This window comes from Myotis nattereri (assembly GCF_964212035.1).
Source record: "Myotis nattereri genome assembly, chromosome: 7".
Lineage (NCBI taxonomy): Eukaryota > Metazoa > Chordata > Mammalia > Chiroptera > Vespertilionidae > Myotis > Myotis nattereri.
Genome location: NC_138082.1, coordinates 36,086,359 through 36,104,848, shown reverse-complemented (window position 1 = coordinate 36,104,848; position 18,490 = coordinate 36,086,359). Strand labels below are relative to the sequence as shown.

Genomic DNA, 18,490 nt, shown 5'->3' with positions numbered 1-18,490 from the left:
TCCAGCTTGTGAGCAATTCTGGGGAACAAGGGGAAACCAGGGTTCCCCAGAGGGAAGGGCCGGAAGGGTGCAGCGGCCCTCCATGCTGAAGGTCTGTCTCCTTTCAGCTCAGCTGGGCTTCTCTGTTTCTTTTTTGTTGTTGTTAATCCTCACCCAAGGGTATTTTTTCCATTGAATTTTTAGAGTGTGTGGAAGGGAGGGAGGGCAGGGGTAGAGAGAAACATCGATGTGAGAGAGACACATGGACTGGTTGCCTCCTGCAGCACCCCAACAGGGTCCAGGAATTGAACCTGCAACCCAGATATGTGCCCTTGACTGGGAATCGAACTTGCGACCCTTTGGTTCGAGAGCTGACACTCTAACCACTGAGCTACACCAGCAGGGTCGGTTGGGCTTCTTTCACTTGCTGTGCCCTAGAGGACCCTGAGCCCTGGTGAAGGGCACGTTCCTCCGGCCACACCTGCTCTGCACCTACTGTGATGGTCATAAAATCCTGACTCTCCTCTTCCTTTGAAAAGAAGTTTTCAATAAATTCACCCATCATTTGTCCTTCCTGTTTTTCATTGGAAAAAATGAATGTTTAGAAAACATCTTTTTACTTCGAGGATTGACATACCTACCCACCATTCATCTTCCTAGAATTCAGAGCTCTCTGTGCCAGGCAAGGTGCTGGGGAGGAGGAAATTGAAGTTGATTTCAGGATGTTTGAGTTAATGATCCATGCCAGGTGCTCTAGGGACTTGAGACTTGGGCCTCTTAACCTGCCTTTCTCACCCAGTACGCCAGGGATGTCGTCCACCTCCTCCTCTCCAACAGAGCGAACAGCAGCCTGCTGTGGGGCGGCCACTCCCCACTCTCCCTGTCCATCGCCAGTGGGAACGACCTGGTGAGCACATTCTGAACCCCTGAGGGACATCTGCAATGTTCTCTCCTCCAGTGTCCCCTCCCCATCAGTGTTTGGGCATTGGTGGTGTTGGCAGTGGCACAAAGGCAGCATGGTGTAAGGGGCATGGGCCACCTCCCGTGGGGATGGAGCTCTTTAGAGAGAGAAGGCTAACGAGAGAAGGAAAGTGAGCAGGGAGGTGAGGTTCAGCTGGGTGGATGCCCCCTCATGGGGCCTAGATCCCAGCTCTGCCTGTCCCAGACATCGACTCCTCGGTGCTCCGGGAAAGGCACATTGGCAAGTGCCCACTTTCTGCCGCCGCCAAGGAATGTGTTTATTCACCATCCACCCAGCCAGCCAGCCACCCATCTACCCTCCTTCCATCCATCCTTCCAGCCTTCCATCCACCCACCTTCCACACATTTATGTACTCATCTATGCACCCACACACCCAAATACACATCTATTCATCTACCCACCATCTATCCACCCATCTACCCACTCACCAACCCATCCTTTTACCCATTCATTCTACATCTATCATCAATCTCCCTTCCTCCCTCCCTCCCTCCCTCCCTCCCTCCCTCCCTCCCTCCCTTCCTTCCTTCCTACCTTCCTTCTATATCGCATGCACCTTTCATCCTTTTATTTGGATGAACCTACTGTGTGCCAGGCAGGCGCCAGTCTAGGCATCAGGTGTTGAGTAAAACAAAGTCTCAGCTCTCAAGGATGTTACATTCTGGTTGGAGAAGACAGACCATAGTCCAGTGTGACACATTTTCAGATAATGGTAAGGGTTATGGAGAAAGTAAAGATCAAGGACAGATAGAGTGATGGAGGGAGGCTACTTTAGCAGGATGCCCAGGCGGGCTTCTCTGGTGAGGGGACTTTTCAGCAGAGGCCTAAAGAAGCTGAAGGCATTGCTGCCAGTGGCCACAGGTGGGGCTTCTGTGGGGCCTCTGCAGGGGCCTCACCTCCTCTCCTTCCTTCCTTCAACAAGTCATGTGGGCACTTGCTCCTGCCGGATATTACAGGCAGGCGTAGTAGCAGAGAGAGCTTACTCCGAGGGACAGAGCTCTGGAGAGAGACAAACACTAGTTCTCTGAATCCAGCGTAGCTGCTCTTACTCCTGGATTCCTGGGCGGCACCTGGGCTGGCAGCTGGGGACACAGCGGGAAACAAGGGACATGTGGCCCACTTTGTGTCTGGTCAAAGACCCAGGTGCCCCGGGGCAGAGGCAGCCTGTTCCCAGGGATGAGGGGCTGACAGGACAGTGTGCAGACAGGGTGCCGGCCAGGCGCCTGGGCGGAATGGCAGCCCCCCTAAGGAGCCACCATGTGCCCACCCCAGTGGTCCTCGGAGCTGGCAGCAGTGGAACCGGTGGGCGGGAGCCATGGAGAATGCCCGGGGTGGGAGGGCCTCAGTGAGCCCCAGCTTGGCCACCACTATACTCAGTGCTGCAGTGGCCTCGCTCCGGGACTTCCGCCAGTGGAGGGAGGGACCTGGTGGCGCTGACAGGCTGTCTGTGCACAGATTGTGAAGGAGCTGCTGACCAACGGCGCTGACCCCAACCTGCCCCTGACCAAGGGCTTGGGCAGTGCGCTGTGTGTGGCCTGCGACATCGCCTACGAGCACCGGAGGAGTGTGAACAACAGGCTGGGCCTGGTGAGGCGGCGGGTGTGGGGGGCCGGCTGAGAGGGGCGATGGGAAGGGGCGACCCAGGGTCCTGGGCCTGGGGCTGTGGGACCCTTGGTCTGGCCTCATTCCCAGCAGGCGGAGCTTCGTGTGGTATTTCTCTGTGTTCTCCAAGCCTCAGCATTCCAAACACTTGAAAACGGTGAGAAATTCTTGCCTTTTAAGATGTATAGATCTAAAATATATACAGAGGCAAAGCCACTCAACAGTCCAGACAAAAGTCCCCTGGTTTTTCTAAGGAAAGACACGGGCCATGGTTTTGGTCTGGTTGCAGGATTCTAGATTTTTCTATGTCAAATGGGCATTGACCAGGGGTCCTAATTAAGGGACCTGCTAGGCAGGGATTGGGGAGCTGCGTCCCAGGCAGGGATCGGGAGCTGGGCTGTCTCCACACACTGCCCACCAAGAAGCTAACGCTGTGAGGCTCACTCACCAATAGACACAAAACTAGATGCTCTGAGATCAAAACATTGAACACCCACTTATATACTTATATACCCACTCAGATAATATCTCCAATTCTTGTAAATACTTCCAACACTTGTAATGATTAAAACATTTTTATTAACTGTGTATCATAAGCCACTTAATAAAAATATTAACACTGCAAAGACTGTCTTTACTCCATTGTATGATCTTGCCTCCTTTGTCAAATATTAATTGAGCATAATGGCTTGGGCTGATTTCTGGGTTTTTCTGTTCTGTTCCATTGATCTATATGTCTGTTCTTGTGCAAGTACCAGGCAGTTTGGTTACAATGCCTTTGTAGTATAATTTGATATCCAGTATTGTGATCCCTCCTACTTTGTTCTTTCTCAAAATTCCTTCGGCTATTCGGGGGTTTTTTGGTTCCATATAAATTTTGGAGTATTTGTTCTAGCTCTGTGAAATATGCCATTGGTATTTTAATAGGGACCTATTGAATCTAAAGATTGCTTTGGGTAGTATGGAAATTTTAATGATATTCATTTGTCCTATCCATGAACACGTTATATTTTTCCATTTGTTTGTATCTCCTTTTATTTCTTTTTTCAATGTCCTGTAGTTTTTGCGAGTAAAGGTCTTTTACCTCCTTGGTTAACTTTATTCCAATGTGTCTTTTTTTTTTTTTTTTTTTTTTGCAATGGTAAATTGGATTGTTTTTATAGTTTCTCTTTCTGAGAGTTCATTATGGGCATATAAAAATGCCATCGATTTCTGGTACAATGGAGTAAAGACAGTCTCTTCAATAAATGGTGTTGGGAAAATTGGACAGGTACATGCAAAAAAAATTAAACTAGAGCACCAACTTACACCATACACAAGAATAAACTCAAAATGGATAAAAGACTTAGATGTAAGTTGTGGAACCATAAAAATCCTAGAAGAAACCACAGGCAACAAAATCTCAGACATCTCTCATAGCAATATGTTTGTCAATACATCTATCTCCTAGGGCTGTGGTTGGCAAACTGCGGCTCGCAAGCCACATGCAGCTCTTTGGCCCCTTGAGTGTGGCTCTTCCACAAAATACCACATGTGGGCGTGCATGTACAGTGCGATTGAAACTTCGTGGCCCATGCACAGAAGTCGGTATTTTGTGGAAGAGCCACACTCAAGGGGCCAAAGAGCCACATGTGGCTCACAAGCCGCAGTTTGCCGACCACTGTAGGGCAAAGGAAACTAAGAAAATAAACAAATGGGACTACATCAAAAGAAAAAGCTTCTACACAACAAAAGAAACCATCACCAAAATGAAAAGAGAGCCCACTGCCTGAGAGAACATATTTTTCAGTGATATATCTGATAAAGGGTTAATTTCCAAAAATATATAAGGGACTCATATAACTTAACAAAAGGAAGACAAACAATCCAAGTAAAAAAAATGGGCAAAGGACCTAAACAGACACTTCCCCAAAGAAGACCTATAGATGGCCAAGAAACCCATGAATAAATGCTCAGTCACTAACATTAGAGAGATGCAAATTAAAATGACAATGAGCTATCACCTCACACCTGCCAGAAGGGCTATCATCAACAAATCAACCAATGACAAGTGCTGGTGAGGATGTGAAGAAAAGGGAACCCTAGTACACTGCTGGTGGGAATGTAGACTGGTGCCGCCACTATGGAGTTTCCTCAAAAAATTAAATATGGAACTGCCATTTGACTCAGTGATCCCACTTCTAGGAATATATCCTAAAAATCCCAAAACAACAATCAGAAAAAAAAATATATACCCCTATGTGCAGAGCAGCACTATAATAGCTAAGATCTGGAAACAGCCCAAGTGCCCATCAGTAGATAAATGAATAAGAAAGCTGTAGTACATTTATACCTTGGAATACTCTGCAGCTGTAAAAAAAAAAAAAGAAAGAAAGAAAAAAAAAAGAAGAAGGATCTCTTATCCTTTGAGACAGCATAGAAGGATCTGGAGAGCATTATGCAAAGTGAAATAAGCCAATCAGAGAAAGACAAGTATCACATGATCTCACTCAGATGTGGAATCTAATGAACAAAATAAACTGATGAAAAAAATAGATCCAGAGACATGGAAGAATGGAACAGACTGAGGAATATCAGAGGGAAGGGGCGGGAGGAGATTAACCAAGAAACTTACATGCATATGCATAGCCCATGGACACAGGAAATCATGCAGTAGGCCTTGGGGGGCAGGGGCAGGGTGGAGGGCTTCAATGTGGGGGGGGGGGCAGGCGGGAAGGGTACATTTGCGATACTTTCAACAATAAAGATAAATGATAAATAAATAAGTATATTAACACTGCAGAATTAAACTAGTTTTTGTTGTCTCTTTAGTATGCACATGCATTCTTTTTCTTACATCTCCCAAGGTTACAATCAGGGATCTGTTCAATAGACTTGTAGCTGTCAGCCACCCACCTCAATTCCTGTTGGTTTAAGAGTTTTCCAGACATTCCTCCTTACTTTGTAGGTAGATAAGTACATTGCTGGCAAGTCATGGCATTTCTCTCTTCTCTTCCAATGTGTGTAACCTGTCTCCTTTCTCTTGCTCGTGGCCTCGGCAGGCTGGGTGTGAGCAGTGCCGCCCCTGCCTGGTTCTGCGGGGCTTCTGTCCGCTCCTGATCACCCTGCTTTGCTCCTTTTCCACGTAAGGGACGGTCCTCCAACCTGCAGCTGCCAGGACTGTTTCTCAGGATCTTTATAACAGTTTTTTTGTTTTGTTTTGTTTTGTTCTTTGTTTTTGCCAAAATGAGGTTATAGCGAACACATTTTAAAAAAATTTGGCAAAAGACACAAAAACTGTACCATCTTAACAATGTTTAAGTTCAGTGGCATTAAGCACATTCACATTATTGTTCACCCGTCACTACCCTCCCTCCCCATAACTGTTTTCATTTTGCAAAACTGACCCTCTGTCCCCATTAAACACTCACTCCCCCTCCCCCCCACCCCAATTCCCCGCCTCCTACTCTCTGTCTCTGTGAACCTGACTCCTCCAGGGATGTAAGGGGAATCACACAGTGTTTGTTCTTCTGTGTCTGTCTTATTGCACGCAGCATCAGGTCCTCAAGATCCCTCCATGTTGTAGCGGGTCTCAGATATGTTTTTATGTTGAGGCTGAATAATATTCCCTTGTGTGTATGAAGCACATTGCGTATTTATTGGTCCATTGATGTACACCTACGTTGCTTCCACGTTTGGCTATTTTAAATAATGACACTGTGAAGATGGGTGTACAAATATCTCTTCTGGACGCTGCTTTCAATTTGGGTATCTACCCAGAAGTGAGGTTGCTGGGTCATGTGGTCATTCTATGTTTAATTTTTTGAGGAACCACATACTTCCCTCGACAGTAGCTGCACCAGTTTACATTCCCACCCACAGGGCACAGGGCTCCCATTTCTCCACATCCTCGGTAACACTTGTTCTTTTCTGAGTTTACTGTATAGTAACCATCCTGATGGCTGTGAGGCGGTATCTTATTGGTCTCATTTTAATTTTATTCGTGATGTTGAGCATCTTTTCATGGGTTTGTTGACTATTCATATACCTTCTCTGAAGAAATGTCTACTCAAGTTCTTTGCCCATTTTAGAAATTGTTTTTTGTTAAGTTTTAAGAGTTCACTCTGTATTCTGGACATTATCACATCTCAGATATGTGATTTAAAATATTTTCTCATAAGCATAGGCCACCTTTTTGCAATGCAGTAGTGTCTTTTATGCACAGAAGTTTTTAATTTTCATGAGGGCCGGTTTGTCTACCTTTCCTTTTGTTGCCTGTGCCTTTGTTTCATATCCAAGAAATCATTGCCAAGTCCATTTTGGTGAAGCTTTTGTCCTATGTTTTCTTCTAAGAGCTTGATAGATTTAGCTAGCATTTAAAGAAGCAGTTTTCGGTAGAATTCAATGCTTTTTCTCCATCGTTCCTTTATGGGATGTGATTCTGTGCAACATACTGAGCCCTCTGGAGCCTCAGTGGTGCATCAGGCTTGTATGAAGGTTGCCATGCTTTGCATGAGGGAGGGGAGGGGAATAGAGGGGAGGGGGTGGACAGGAGAGGAGAGGAGCCTGGGGTTGGATCAGGGCAGCTTCTTCCCACAGCTTTGGAAAACTGGCTCCCACTCCGCTCGCCATAGGCCTGCCATGTCATCACCATCGCCATAAGGAATCCGTGTATAAACTGCACTCATGCCCCTGAGACCTGTGAGTTGGGCCTGGTCAGGCCACACTGGCTGCTGGTGTTTGGTGGCATTTGCCCCCAGATGCCTGGTTCTGTGCCACGAAGCTTCACACGCAGTGTCACCAGGGTTTCTAAGTTTGTGAAGAATGAATGTTAAACAGGCTGAGAGAGTGAGGACCCTGGCTGAGGGAGCCACCATGCATCCCCTAACACCGGCCCTGCCTGCAATGGTCAGCAGGTAGACCCTACACAGTCCAGTGAGTGCCCTGCAGGTGATGGGCTATTTTTCATCTGTTTATGCTGGGATGCCCTGAGCCTGCTTGTTTGGTTAAATTTCCTGGCTAAAACTATACAGCCATAAAGCCTCTTATTGAAGGCGCCTGCTCCCTGGTCAGGATAGGGGTGGGAGCCCTGTTGAAATTGGTGATAAATCTTGAGCTAGAGACCTTGTTGCACTGTGTGCGAGAAGTCACACATGCACACACCCCCACACCTGTGCACACCCACACCCACACCCACATACATGTACATGCCTACACACATGCACACACATGCACATACATACACACTCACACACCTACACACGGACACACCTATACATCCACATACACATGCACACACCTACCTCCTCCACACCTACACACAATCCTGGCAGCTGGGGTGTTCACACGCATTTGATGCAGCTCTGTTCTCCACAGATTGACCTGCTCATCAATTATGGGGCCGACATCCTGGCCCCTGTGACACTCACGCAAGGGGACAAGGTGGCCGTGGGCACAGTCGTGGACTACGGGTATTTCAAATTCTTCCAGGTATGGCTTTGAGTTTCCTGTCGGTGATAGGGGCGCAGCTAGGGCCTTTAGCATCTCTTGGGCACAGCTGAGCCAAAGGCCCCTCATGCCTCCTTCCAAAGCGAGTCCCTGGCCTTCTGGGAGAGAAGACCTGGCACCCGGGCATGCGCAGGCGTGGCTGCCTGTGCCTAGCTTTTGGAGTGCTCTCCTGGTTTGTCCTCACAATGACCACCGACAGAGGATGTGTGCTCCCCACCCAGTCTCCCTCCCCTGGTGATAGGCCAGAGCTGGGAGTGGGACCCGCCCTCCCGGGGTGGGAGCTGGTGCCCTGCCGTGACTGGCACTGTGCCGCAGGACCGGAAGATTGCCCACTGCCCCTTCCACACGCTGATGCCGGCAGAGCGGGAGACGTTTGTGGCCCGGAAGCGGCTCCTGGAATACATGGGCTTCCAGCTGCGCTCCGCCATCATGGCCAAGGAGAGCCAGTGGGACCCAAAGGTGCTGTGCTTGAGCAAGAAAGGTGGGTGGCCGTGGGTGCCAGCCGAGGCCGTGTTTTTCCTGACAATTGTGGGATGGGAGGGGCTGGGCCAGGAAGGGACATGAGAGAGACCTGTCCTGCTGCCGCCAGGGCTTTAATAAGGGTGAGGACAACAGTCTTTTCAACAAACGGTGCTGGGACAACTGGTTATCCAAACACAAGAGAATGACATTTGACCCTCAGATCACCTATAAAAATGAATTCAATTTGGCCTTGGCTCAGTGGTTCTAGAGCATCAGCCCATGCACCCAAGGGTTGTGGATTCAATGCCTGTCAAGGGCATGTACCTGGGTTGCAAGTTTGCTCCCTGCCTCATGGTCTGGGCTTGTGCAGGAGGCAACCAATCGATGTGTCTCTCTCATATCGATGTTTCTCTCTTTTCCTTTCCCTCCCTCCATCCCACTCTCTCTGAAAAGCAAATGTGAAAAGACAACCTATGGGAGAATATATTTGTCAATCATACATCTCATAAGGAACTTGTATGTAGAACAAACTGTCACAACTCAATAATACAGTAATTGAATTAAAAACTGGACAAAAAACACGAATAGAAATTTGTCTGATGGTGGAGTGAAGGTACATGACCCCCTTGCAACTGGAAAAGGAGGCCAGCCATTCCATGGAATGTGACAGCTTGTTGTAGGGCTGAATCGCTTTCAGAGATGGGATTGAGCGGAGGCATCTCCTCAGGCTGCACAGCTAGTCTCCACTGTTGGACAGTTGTCACAGTAGAAGTTTTGTAGGATGGTTAAGGTACTAACAGCTGACCAGACGAAGGGACAGAGTTGCTGTTGGAGCCAGGAGCCGTACTCCTCCTGGTCATGTACGCACAGTTGCTTAGATTTGATGCCAGCACCTAGTTTGACATTTGTCTCGGGCTGTGCTGTTCTGGTCGTCACTGAGAAAAATCTCTATGGCTGCACGGTGTCAGCCTACAGAGCCAGCTCATCCTTGACTGGAAGGGCTTGGTATGCTGTTGAGCGCAGTTGGTCAGAGTTCACAGCACGGAAACTTGAATGGAAAAGAAATCAGGCACAGAGATGGAGTCAGTCTTAGTTATATCGGCATCTACACAGATTTCTCTAAAGAAAGATCTAAACGGCCAACAAGCCCATGAGAAGATGCTCATCACTGGCCATCAGGGATGAACTCGCTGCACCACGCGAGGTGTCACTTCAGTATGATGCTGTGATTAACATGTAACTAGGTGAGGAGGAGGAGAAAGGGGAGCTTCCTGCCCCGCCGGTGGGAATGGGAACAGGAGAGGGGCTGGAGAGTCCTCAGATGCTAACCACAGAGTCACCATGCCACCCAGCAAAGCCACTCCCAGCTGTGTGCCCAGAAGCAATAAACATGTGTCCCCCAGCACCTGTACACGAATGCTGATGGCAGCACAGTTCACAAAAGCCAGGTAGGAGCAACCCACATATCCATCCATGGATGAATGAATGAACAAGTCGTGGCAGATGCCCATACGGAATGTTATTCACCCACAAATAAGAGTGAAGCCCTGACACCGCCATGCGGATGAACCTTGAAAACATGATACTCAGTGAGAGAAGCCAGTCACAGGGGACCACGTGTTGTATGAAATGTCCGGCACAGACAGAGCCACAGACCAAGTAGATAGGGGTCACCAGGGGCTGAGGCTGGGGAGTCAGGGGCATGGCGGAGTTCAGGGGCTGGGTCCTTTTGGGAGTGATGACGATGTTCTAGAATGGATTTTGTGGTGATGGCCGCACACCTGCGAATGCGCTAAAAGCCACTGAACTGTGTACCTTATAGGTGACTTGGGTGGCACGTGAGTTACATCTCAACTGATGCTCAAGAATGCCCTCCTCCCATTTTCATGTTTCCTCATAAAGAAGCAATCTGTGAAGCTCTGGCACCAGGCCCCTTGTATGCTTTTTTATTGTCACCTGTCCCAGAAGCATCCTTGGTGCCACGTGGCCTTCCTAACATTGCCCTGGCAACAGGTGCACTGTCAGAGCTGGCTTCCTGGGCCCATGTCTTCATCCCCACCCAGCCTGAGTGCTGGTGGGCGCAGGAAGGGTGGGGGAGGAAGGAGGGCTCCCACCTTCCTGCTCTTATGGCCAGTAGGTGTTTCCTTGCGGGGTTCCTGTGTCTGAAGGGGTGGTGAGGAAGCAGAGGTTTGGAGGCCTTTCTGGGGGGGATGAGGTGCTATTTAAAGAGAGAATGGTGCAGGGACCTGGTGGAAACTGTGGTTATGATGGGGGACTCACTGCCCTCCAGACCCTGGCCTACTGTGCACCCTCCTGCAGTGGCCAGAGAGCAGAGCAGGGTCCCCCCCTTCAGAGGGGGCTGTGGACTGGGCGAGGCCAGAGAAACCTGGTGCTGCTCCATGGCCCTTTAATGGCGTGGTGAGGGGGACACTGAGTCTGTCAATGGCACAGAGAAAGGGCTGCAGATGGGTAGGCAAACAAGAGGCCCTGGGCGGCCCAACACCTCCAAGCCAGGTCCCACTCTGCCTCCTGAGACCTGTCATGGGATGTCAAGGCTTGGGGTCCTGCCTCCCGAGGTGCTGGGTGGGCTTCAGGAGGGTGGTTGAGGCGGGCAGCCCGTGCTCCCTCTATCTGTAGATACTACGGCCCACGGGAGGGCCCAGGGAGACTAATGCAGGTCTCTCTGGGTACAGCGCAGATGATCCCCTGCCACAGGCTGAAGCAGAGGGACCCCACCGTGCCCAAGGAGCCGCAATTGGAGGAGCTGGAGCAGTAAGTGGCTGTGTGGCCCCGCTCGCCTGGAGCATGGGCCAGGATGGGTGGCAGCAGGGGGCCACAGGGCACGCTTGAGGAGCCGCTCCATGTCTGGGGGGCAGCTGGGTGGGAGATGTGTGCTGCCTTGTGCACCCTGTGCCCCATACCCCTCCTAGCCCTTCCACCATGGGCCCTTCCCCTAGAATAGTCTCTCTATGTCTATGTGCCTTATTGGTCCCTGTGGGCATCCTGGACTGCATCCACCCAGTAAACCCTGGTGGATGGGTGGGCGATGGATGGCAGGCAGGGGTGGTTGCCCACCTGGGCTCATTTTCTTGCTGAAGCAGAGCTCGAGGGTATGCCCTGCTCACCCACAGCTGTTCCTCCCACAAAACACAGAAATCCTCCCCGCCCCACACTGTGGCACGTGAGGGTGCCACAGTCTCCTGCCCAGCCCTGTCTGAGCCCTCAGGTGGCATCTGGGCACAGTGCTTGTTTTCTGTTCTGAACGGCTTGTGCTGGACATCCCTGGACAGGACTTCAGGTCTCTGTCCGCATGCAGAGGATATGGGGAAGGTCCGGAGCTGGGTCGGTGACATAGGGGCAGGCACCGGCCGACGGCTGCGTGGCCCCCTGGCAGGATTCCCTTCTTCAAGTTCTGCTACCAGTGCGGCCGCTCCATCGGGGTGCGCCTGCTGCCCTGCATCCGCTGCTACGGGATCCTGACCTGCAGCAAGAGCTGTAAGACCAAGGCCTGGGCCGACTTCCACAGCAGGGACTGCGGCACCCTGGCAGCCATCGGTAAGTCCTGGTGCCGGCCGGGCTGCTTGTGGGCCTGCTGCTTCTAAGGGCACAGGCACCAACCCGTGGGGTGGCCGAGTGAGGGTCCCCATCTTCCCTGAAACTTGTGCGATCCAACCCACTTTCCAGAGTCCCCAGTTGGGCTTGTGTGGGCACAGGGAGGCACTGAGCCAACCTGGCCTTTCCCTACCTACAGTGGACGCCATGCCCCATGTCCCCATGGCTCCTGTCGTGGGCCCGTCTGGCGGCTCCACTGGACCCCTGGGACCCCTGGTGGACACGGGCTTCCCTGGACCACCAGCACTTGGCCTTGGGGCTGCTACAGGAAGGCTCCCCCTAGCCTGCCCCCTCAGGCATCTCTGGGAGTGTGGAGGCCAGCAGATGTCTGCTCTGGGAACACCCCCTCTCCCCACCCTCCCTCCCCCGGGAGTGACCTGAGGCAACCCCTCGCCAGGTGGTGCTCTGAGGGCGGCCTCGTGGGCCAGGCTGGGACTTGGCTGGGTGGGCTCTTCCTCAGGACTTGTCCCCGGTGTGGACGAGGGGCTGACTGGCCCTTGCCCTTGGACTGTGCCCTAGTAACCGATCCTCTCTGAGCTCTGATGTTCCCTGTCATCCCCGTTTCCATCTGCAAAATGGGGCCTTTGGTAACAGGCTCACTCTGGGGTGCATCCCAGACCTTGGTCACAGCTCCTTGGGCTCAGGGACCCCAGGACAGGGGCGGGGGGTTGCAAGGCTCCACCTTTGAAGCGCCATCAGTCGAGTACCCCACACGTGAGCAGGGCGCAAGGCACTGCCTGGCACCGCACCCTAGGGCTCTCGGCACCAGGCTGCCGCAGGGGAGCTAGCACACAGAGCTGAGCTCTCTTCCAGGCAGTATGGCCAGGAGGGCAAGGTGCATCAGGGTGTGTTCTCCTGTGCCCACCTGCGCCTCCTTGGGGGTGCCCCTTATGGGCCTCCTCTCTGCCAGTTCCTTGCCCAGGGCCCTACTTGGAGGAAGAGAGCCTCGGGGTGGAAGGATCTCTGTAAAGGAGCACACTCCATGCCAAAGCTGCGAGTCTCACCTGCCGGCACCCGCACCTGGGGGCCACCTGGGGCTGCATGAGGGGCGGTGGCAATGATTTCCTCCTGACCTCACAATAAAGTGGTCCCACCAGGTGTGTTTTTAACCCTGTTTGTGCTGCTCAGCTGTACACGGGCCAGCCCAGAGCTTCCAAGGGGCATCCACGCTTCTCATCTCCACACGGGCCTGGCCATCTTTGGGCAGATGGGGGTCAGACCTGGAGCAAAGGTTATTATTGCTAGAAGGTGCTCCTGTGCTTTGGGGACATTTGGCGGCTTCCTAGGAGCCCACATCTCTGCTCTCCATCCCAGGCTCAGAAGGGATGGGGTGAGGGGTATCACTCCTGTTCCTCCCCAAGGCCCCAGGGTGTTGTCAGTGTGTGGCAGGTGTGTTCGGGGACAGTGGATGTGAAATAACCATGACCCAGATGGAGGAGGCATGAGCTGACCATGAGTCAGGATCACGGCATGAGGAGGATGGGTGGTGGGCTTGCTTTTGTGGAGGATGGAAGGGGGCAGTGGGAATGAGGGCAGAGTGGTGGGGGCAGGTGGGACAGGTTGGGGAAGGGGCAAAGGAGCCTGTGCAGGGCTCCAGCCAGACTGACTCCTTGCTGGTCCAGGCAGTCCCGCCCGCAGCCATGGTTTGGCCTGGTCTTCCTGGTCTCTTGTCAAGATGGGGCTCCCTATCGGGAAGTTTGCTGGGGGCTCCGGGCGATGTTCCTGTAAGGGGCGAGGAAGCCTCTTGGGCAGAGGGGACCAGGATCCTGTGCTGCACCCAGTCGCAACCCCTTAATGTGACCTCGGGTGAGTGGGTTCCTGGCTGGGGGAACTTTCCTGGTGAGGCGCTGGGGGTAGGGTGTGAACCCCAAGAAGGGGTGTGGGTGGCTCCCAGTCCATCTGCCAGCAGGGAAAACACTCCGAATGAGCACTTGTGAGCAGAGGTTACTGCGGAAGGTGCTCCTGCGCACTCTGGGGACGTTTGGGGCTTCCCAGGAGCCCACATCTCTGCTCCATCCCAGGCTCCATCCCAGGCAAAAGGAAGAAAAGATAAATGACGTTTATCCCGACACCCGGAAATCACCGTAGCTGACACTGCTGTGTGTCCTGCCAACCCCCTCTGTCTGTACAGACGCATGCACACATGCGCACACAAGCATGCATGCAAGATACACGTGCACACCCACATGCACATGCATGTGCACTTGTGAAAGCATGGTCTGTATGTTTTAAAATAAGCCATGAACATCTTTCTTTGCTATTAACTATTTTTCTGCAACGTAACTTTCCCCAGGTGCAGTTTTATTTTTGTGTTGCAGGCAGTAGTTGCTCATTGTTAGAAAAGACAAGATGACAGTGAAAACTACCCTGACCTTCCACTCAGTGATAAGCATCCTGAGCATGTTCTTTCCGATTTAATCCACACACACACACACACACACACACACGCACGTGTGCATCCTCAGCACCCCTGTACACACTATGCTTTTTCACCACCCCCCCCCACACTTTTAATTAAAACAACGGCAATTTTGTGACCTTGACCTGCCTTCCCCACACTGTGTCATCTCACACGTGTCCGCCCAGTGCCTTTTTTATGGTCATTTACATCATTTTGCTCATTTGTCAACTTGTGGCACACGCCTTGGCCTAGGTTCCCCTTTGGTGGAACTCACAGAGGTTAAGTGTTCAGATTTCAGGAGTCCCCCTGGTTCCCGCGCGCTCTGGGAGGGATAGAGCCTGTCGGCCCTGCACTCCTCAGGAATGACGTTCCGTGTCCTGAGGAATTCGTGGCAGTGTTACTGCCCTCGCCCTCTCCACACCGCGTGGCATTTGTTTCCCGCGTTCCTGTCGGTTGGGGGTGTGGCTCTTCCTGACTTGCAGGGGCTCCCTGGAGCCCAGCACCACCCCTGTGTCCTCGGATCGGGGCACCTTCTCCCTCCCCATTTGACGTGCTGCCTGGGATTTTCTGTTCTGTGGAGGCTGCGCCTGTCCTGAGCTTCAGGGTCTGGTTTGCTGGGGACTGAGGAAGCCACCCCAGGCGAGACCATAGGGGGTGTGCACAGCCTCCAGCATTCTTGTTTTACCTGTCATTTTGCAAGCAGCCTAGAAGTAGTTTTTGTGTGAGATGTGAGCGCCCCCCACAGCCCGCACATTCCCAGTGACTGGTGGTGATTGTCACTGCGCAGGACTCCAGTACCTGCGGCAGGCTGGGCTCCGCGGTTAACCTGCTTCCCTGGGACCCGTCTCCACAGGCTCATCCTTGTGAAGTGTGCTTGCTGCCACCCACCCTCACTCAGATGAACAATGTCTTTTAGACCTTGTCACTTTTTTGTTTGGTTGGGGACACATGCTCCGGGCAGTGGTGGGTGTTGTGCTGGGGTTTGATGGTTTAACCTCAGGATTGCCATCCACTCCTCGTGCCTTCTCACCTCACACCCAGTCCTTCGGGACATGTGCTCAGCTCTTCACAACCTGGCCGCTTCCAAAACCTCCAGCCACCGCCAGCCCTAGCCCCTGCTCCAGTGCGTCTGTGTCCAAGTGCAGGACGCCCATCAAAGTCCTTGCTGCTCCCCTCTGGCCTCCCCTACTAGGCACTGATGCCCCTTGTGCCCGGCTGTGCCCCCTTCAACCTGGAGCGCTCCCTCCTGCTGCGCCCAGATGGAGGCCCCCACGTCCTCCCTCCTCTGGGCATACTTCCCTCTGGCCTGCATGCTCTGGGCACCCAGCATAGGGAAAGGACAGTGTGACAGGTCCCCTGTAGGACCTCATCCTACAAGGGAGACTGCTGTTTGTGGGGGATGAGTGCTGTCGGTCAGCCCCACAGGGCGGGACTGTGCTCAGGACCAGTGCAGAGAGGATCCTGGGCACCCATGGATGGGGAGACCCAGCTAGGAGTCCCCAGGTTCACCTCATGTCACGTGTCTCCTACCCACACTGAGTGACATCTGGTGGCCGTGATGCATCCTTGTCCTGCGTGCTGGGAGGTCGGCTCCAGGCTCGGCGGACGCGGTGTCCCTGCCAGTGCCTTTCCGGCGTCCGTGGCTCGCTCTTTATCCCTCCACGGCACACTGGCTGGTGCTGTGCGGTGTTAGGTGACCGTGGCAGCTGCAGGCCGCCTTGTGACTTCTCAGGAATGGTCTCAGCCACCCCTTCTCCAAAGACATAAGGCGCTCTGTCTCCCGGATCGTTCCGGTCAGTCATTCGGGCGTAAATCTTTAACTTCCTTTTGGGCTACATTTTGTCCCATTGATCTGTCTGCTATGTCGACAGGGTGGCGCACCCTCACCCATCTGGCTCGCAGTCTTGAGTCCTTGGAAGGCTGGCTGCCTGGGCAGGCCACCCACCCCTGCCATCCTCACCACCTCTCTCCTCCGAGCTTCCTGCTCCTCAGGAAATTAGGTTGCCCCTGTCTTCGGAATGTATGGGAACTGGCCACTTCTCTCCACATCCTTGGCAGTTGCTGTGGCATCTGGGGAGGGCACCTCGTGACCCTACTCTGTGCCAAGCTCTGTACCACCTGGCCCAGCCCCACGAGGCCCACATGGCAAGCAGTGAGGTGGGCTGGATGGGAGGCAGGGCTACGGAGATGTGGGGTGTTGCAGGGTGACAGATGGCGATTTCAGAGCAAGCATGGAAGCCGGGGCTGCGGGGTCCTGGTTAGACGGACGGAAGGTGGGGTGGGGTGGGGTGGGGTGGGAGTTGGAGGGACCAGTCTGGAGATCACCACTCTCTGAGTCCCATGCCTGAGGGGTGACCAGGTAAGGTCAGGGGAGGAGAGGGCCAGGAAGGTGGGAGTAGAGGGAGAGGGTCAGCTGGGGAGGAGGCCTGGGGACCAGAGAGGGTGTTGGTGTCGGGCTGGAATGTTGGTGATGTCAACAATGGCCTGGAATCTGCCAGCATCAGAATTCCTCCCAGGAGCCAGCATGCTGTGCTCTCTGGAGAGACGGGCGGTGAGAGTGGCCGGTGGGGTCCCAGGAAGCATGGAGAAACCACAGGGCAGGAGCTGAGGGTTCCTTCCACAGAGCAGGGCCCACCTGCTCACCCTGGGAGCCTAGGGAGCCAGGCCCCTGCCCGCCTTCCCTCCGTCCTGCTGCGCTTCCTCTGGCCATGGGTGTAGACTGACGGTGAGCCAGGCGCTGCCCTCCACCCCCACGGCCGAGGTCCTGGCTTAGTTTCGTGTGTGGTTTGTGTTCTTGTTCATGGTCTTTCTCCGGCTTAAATGCCGAGGCGCTGTGGTGGCCTGTCGCGTCCTGCGGCCCATGGCTCTGTGTCCTGGGGAAGTCGCTCCCCCTCCCCCTGTCATGTGTTCTGTGTCTTCTCCAGGTTTTGAAGCGTGAGTCTCCATGTTTCAGTCCTTCTTTCATTCAAAACATGATTGTAGCGTGTGGCAGGGACCCGTCTTCTTCTTTTCCATGGCGATCACCAGTGGCTGGGCCGTTTGTGAGGGGCCTCTTCTCCCCACCCCTCTGGCCCTGGAGACACCGCAGTTTCCAGAATGTCAGACAGCATCTGTTGCCTGGGGTGGGTGCAGCTGCCACCCTGTGGGCGAGGCTCCAGGCTCTCCTCTCCATGGGGGCACCCTAGTCCCACCGCCAGGTTCTTACAGCTCCTGCCGGCCCACCTCCGGGGCACCCACCTTCTGCAGGGGGTCTAAGCCTCAGCTGCACTGGATGCCATGTCCAATCTCTTTTTTTGTTTTTGTTTAAAAAATAGAGTTGTTCTCACCTGACAGTTCCCATCTCTCCATCTTCCTCCCTGAGACCACACAACACTCAGCTGCCCTCCTCTCAGGCCCCGGGACTGGCTTCTGCTATGTGCTGTGATCTCTCAGACTAGACTCCCCTCGTGTTTTCTCCGGTTTCTTGTTCTCACCGCCGGTCTGGTTCCTGGTCATTGCGTATTTTAAGACCTTGCTGGCTTGTTTCTCTGCTTCCCCAGGTCGGGTATGGAAATGGGTTTATGCTGGAAACCAGGAAAGTCCTAGTGCATAGTTTCAGGCCACACAAAGGAGGTGGAAATGTTTAGATTCTCCGAGGTTTCACTTTGGTGTGGGTCCTGTCTGGGCAAGGTCTCATGTGTGCAGAGTTGGGGAGGGCTGGAGGGCCAGCTGGTCTCCTGGGGTCCCACCCTCCAGTGTCCGTCGCCTCCCTAGACCCTGTCCCCATCTCTGGCAGACTTGACATGCAACTTGCCATCTGTCTTTGGTTTCCAGCAGGGACAGACCCCGTCCTCGCCCTCCTATTACTCACTAGGGAAGGAGGGTTGGGGGAATCAGCTCTCCATCCTGGACCAGTGCTAGTGCTTTGACTATAAACGTCATTTCTGGACAGAGGTTATCTCCAGGAAGAGAAATGTTGTCACCTG

At 53.2% G+C, this 18,490-nt stretch overlaps 1 protein-coding gene across 1 annotated transcript in view; it reads left to right on the top strand.

The window, feature by feature from the left end:
* ANKMY1 (ankyrin repeat and MYND domain containing 1) overlaps window positions 1-18,490 on the top strand; it is a 38,411-nt gene that overhangs the window by 19,495 nt on the left and 426 nt on the right. The window contains exons 11-16 of the mRNA XM_081096023.1: window positions 779-886; window positions 2,417-2,548; window positions 7,919-8,032; window positions 8,366-8,531; window positions 11,206-11,284; window positions 11,907-12,067. Coding sequence (XP_080952149.1) covers window positions 779-886; window positions 2,417-2,548; window positions 7,919-8,032; window positions 8,366-8,531; window positions 11,206-11,284; window positions 11,907-12,067 — 760 coding nt within the window. The remainder of the gene's footprint in view (window positions 1-778; window positions 887-2,416; window positions 2,549-7,918; window positions 8,033-8,365; window positions 8,532-11,205; window positions 11,285-11,906; window positions 12,068-18,490) is intronic.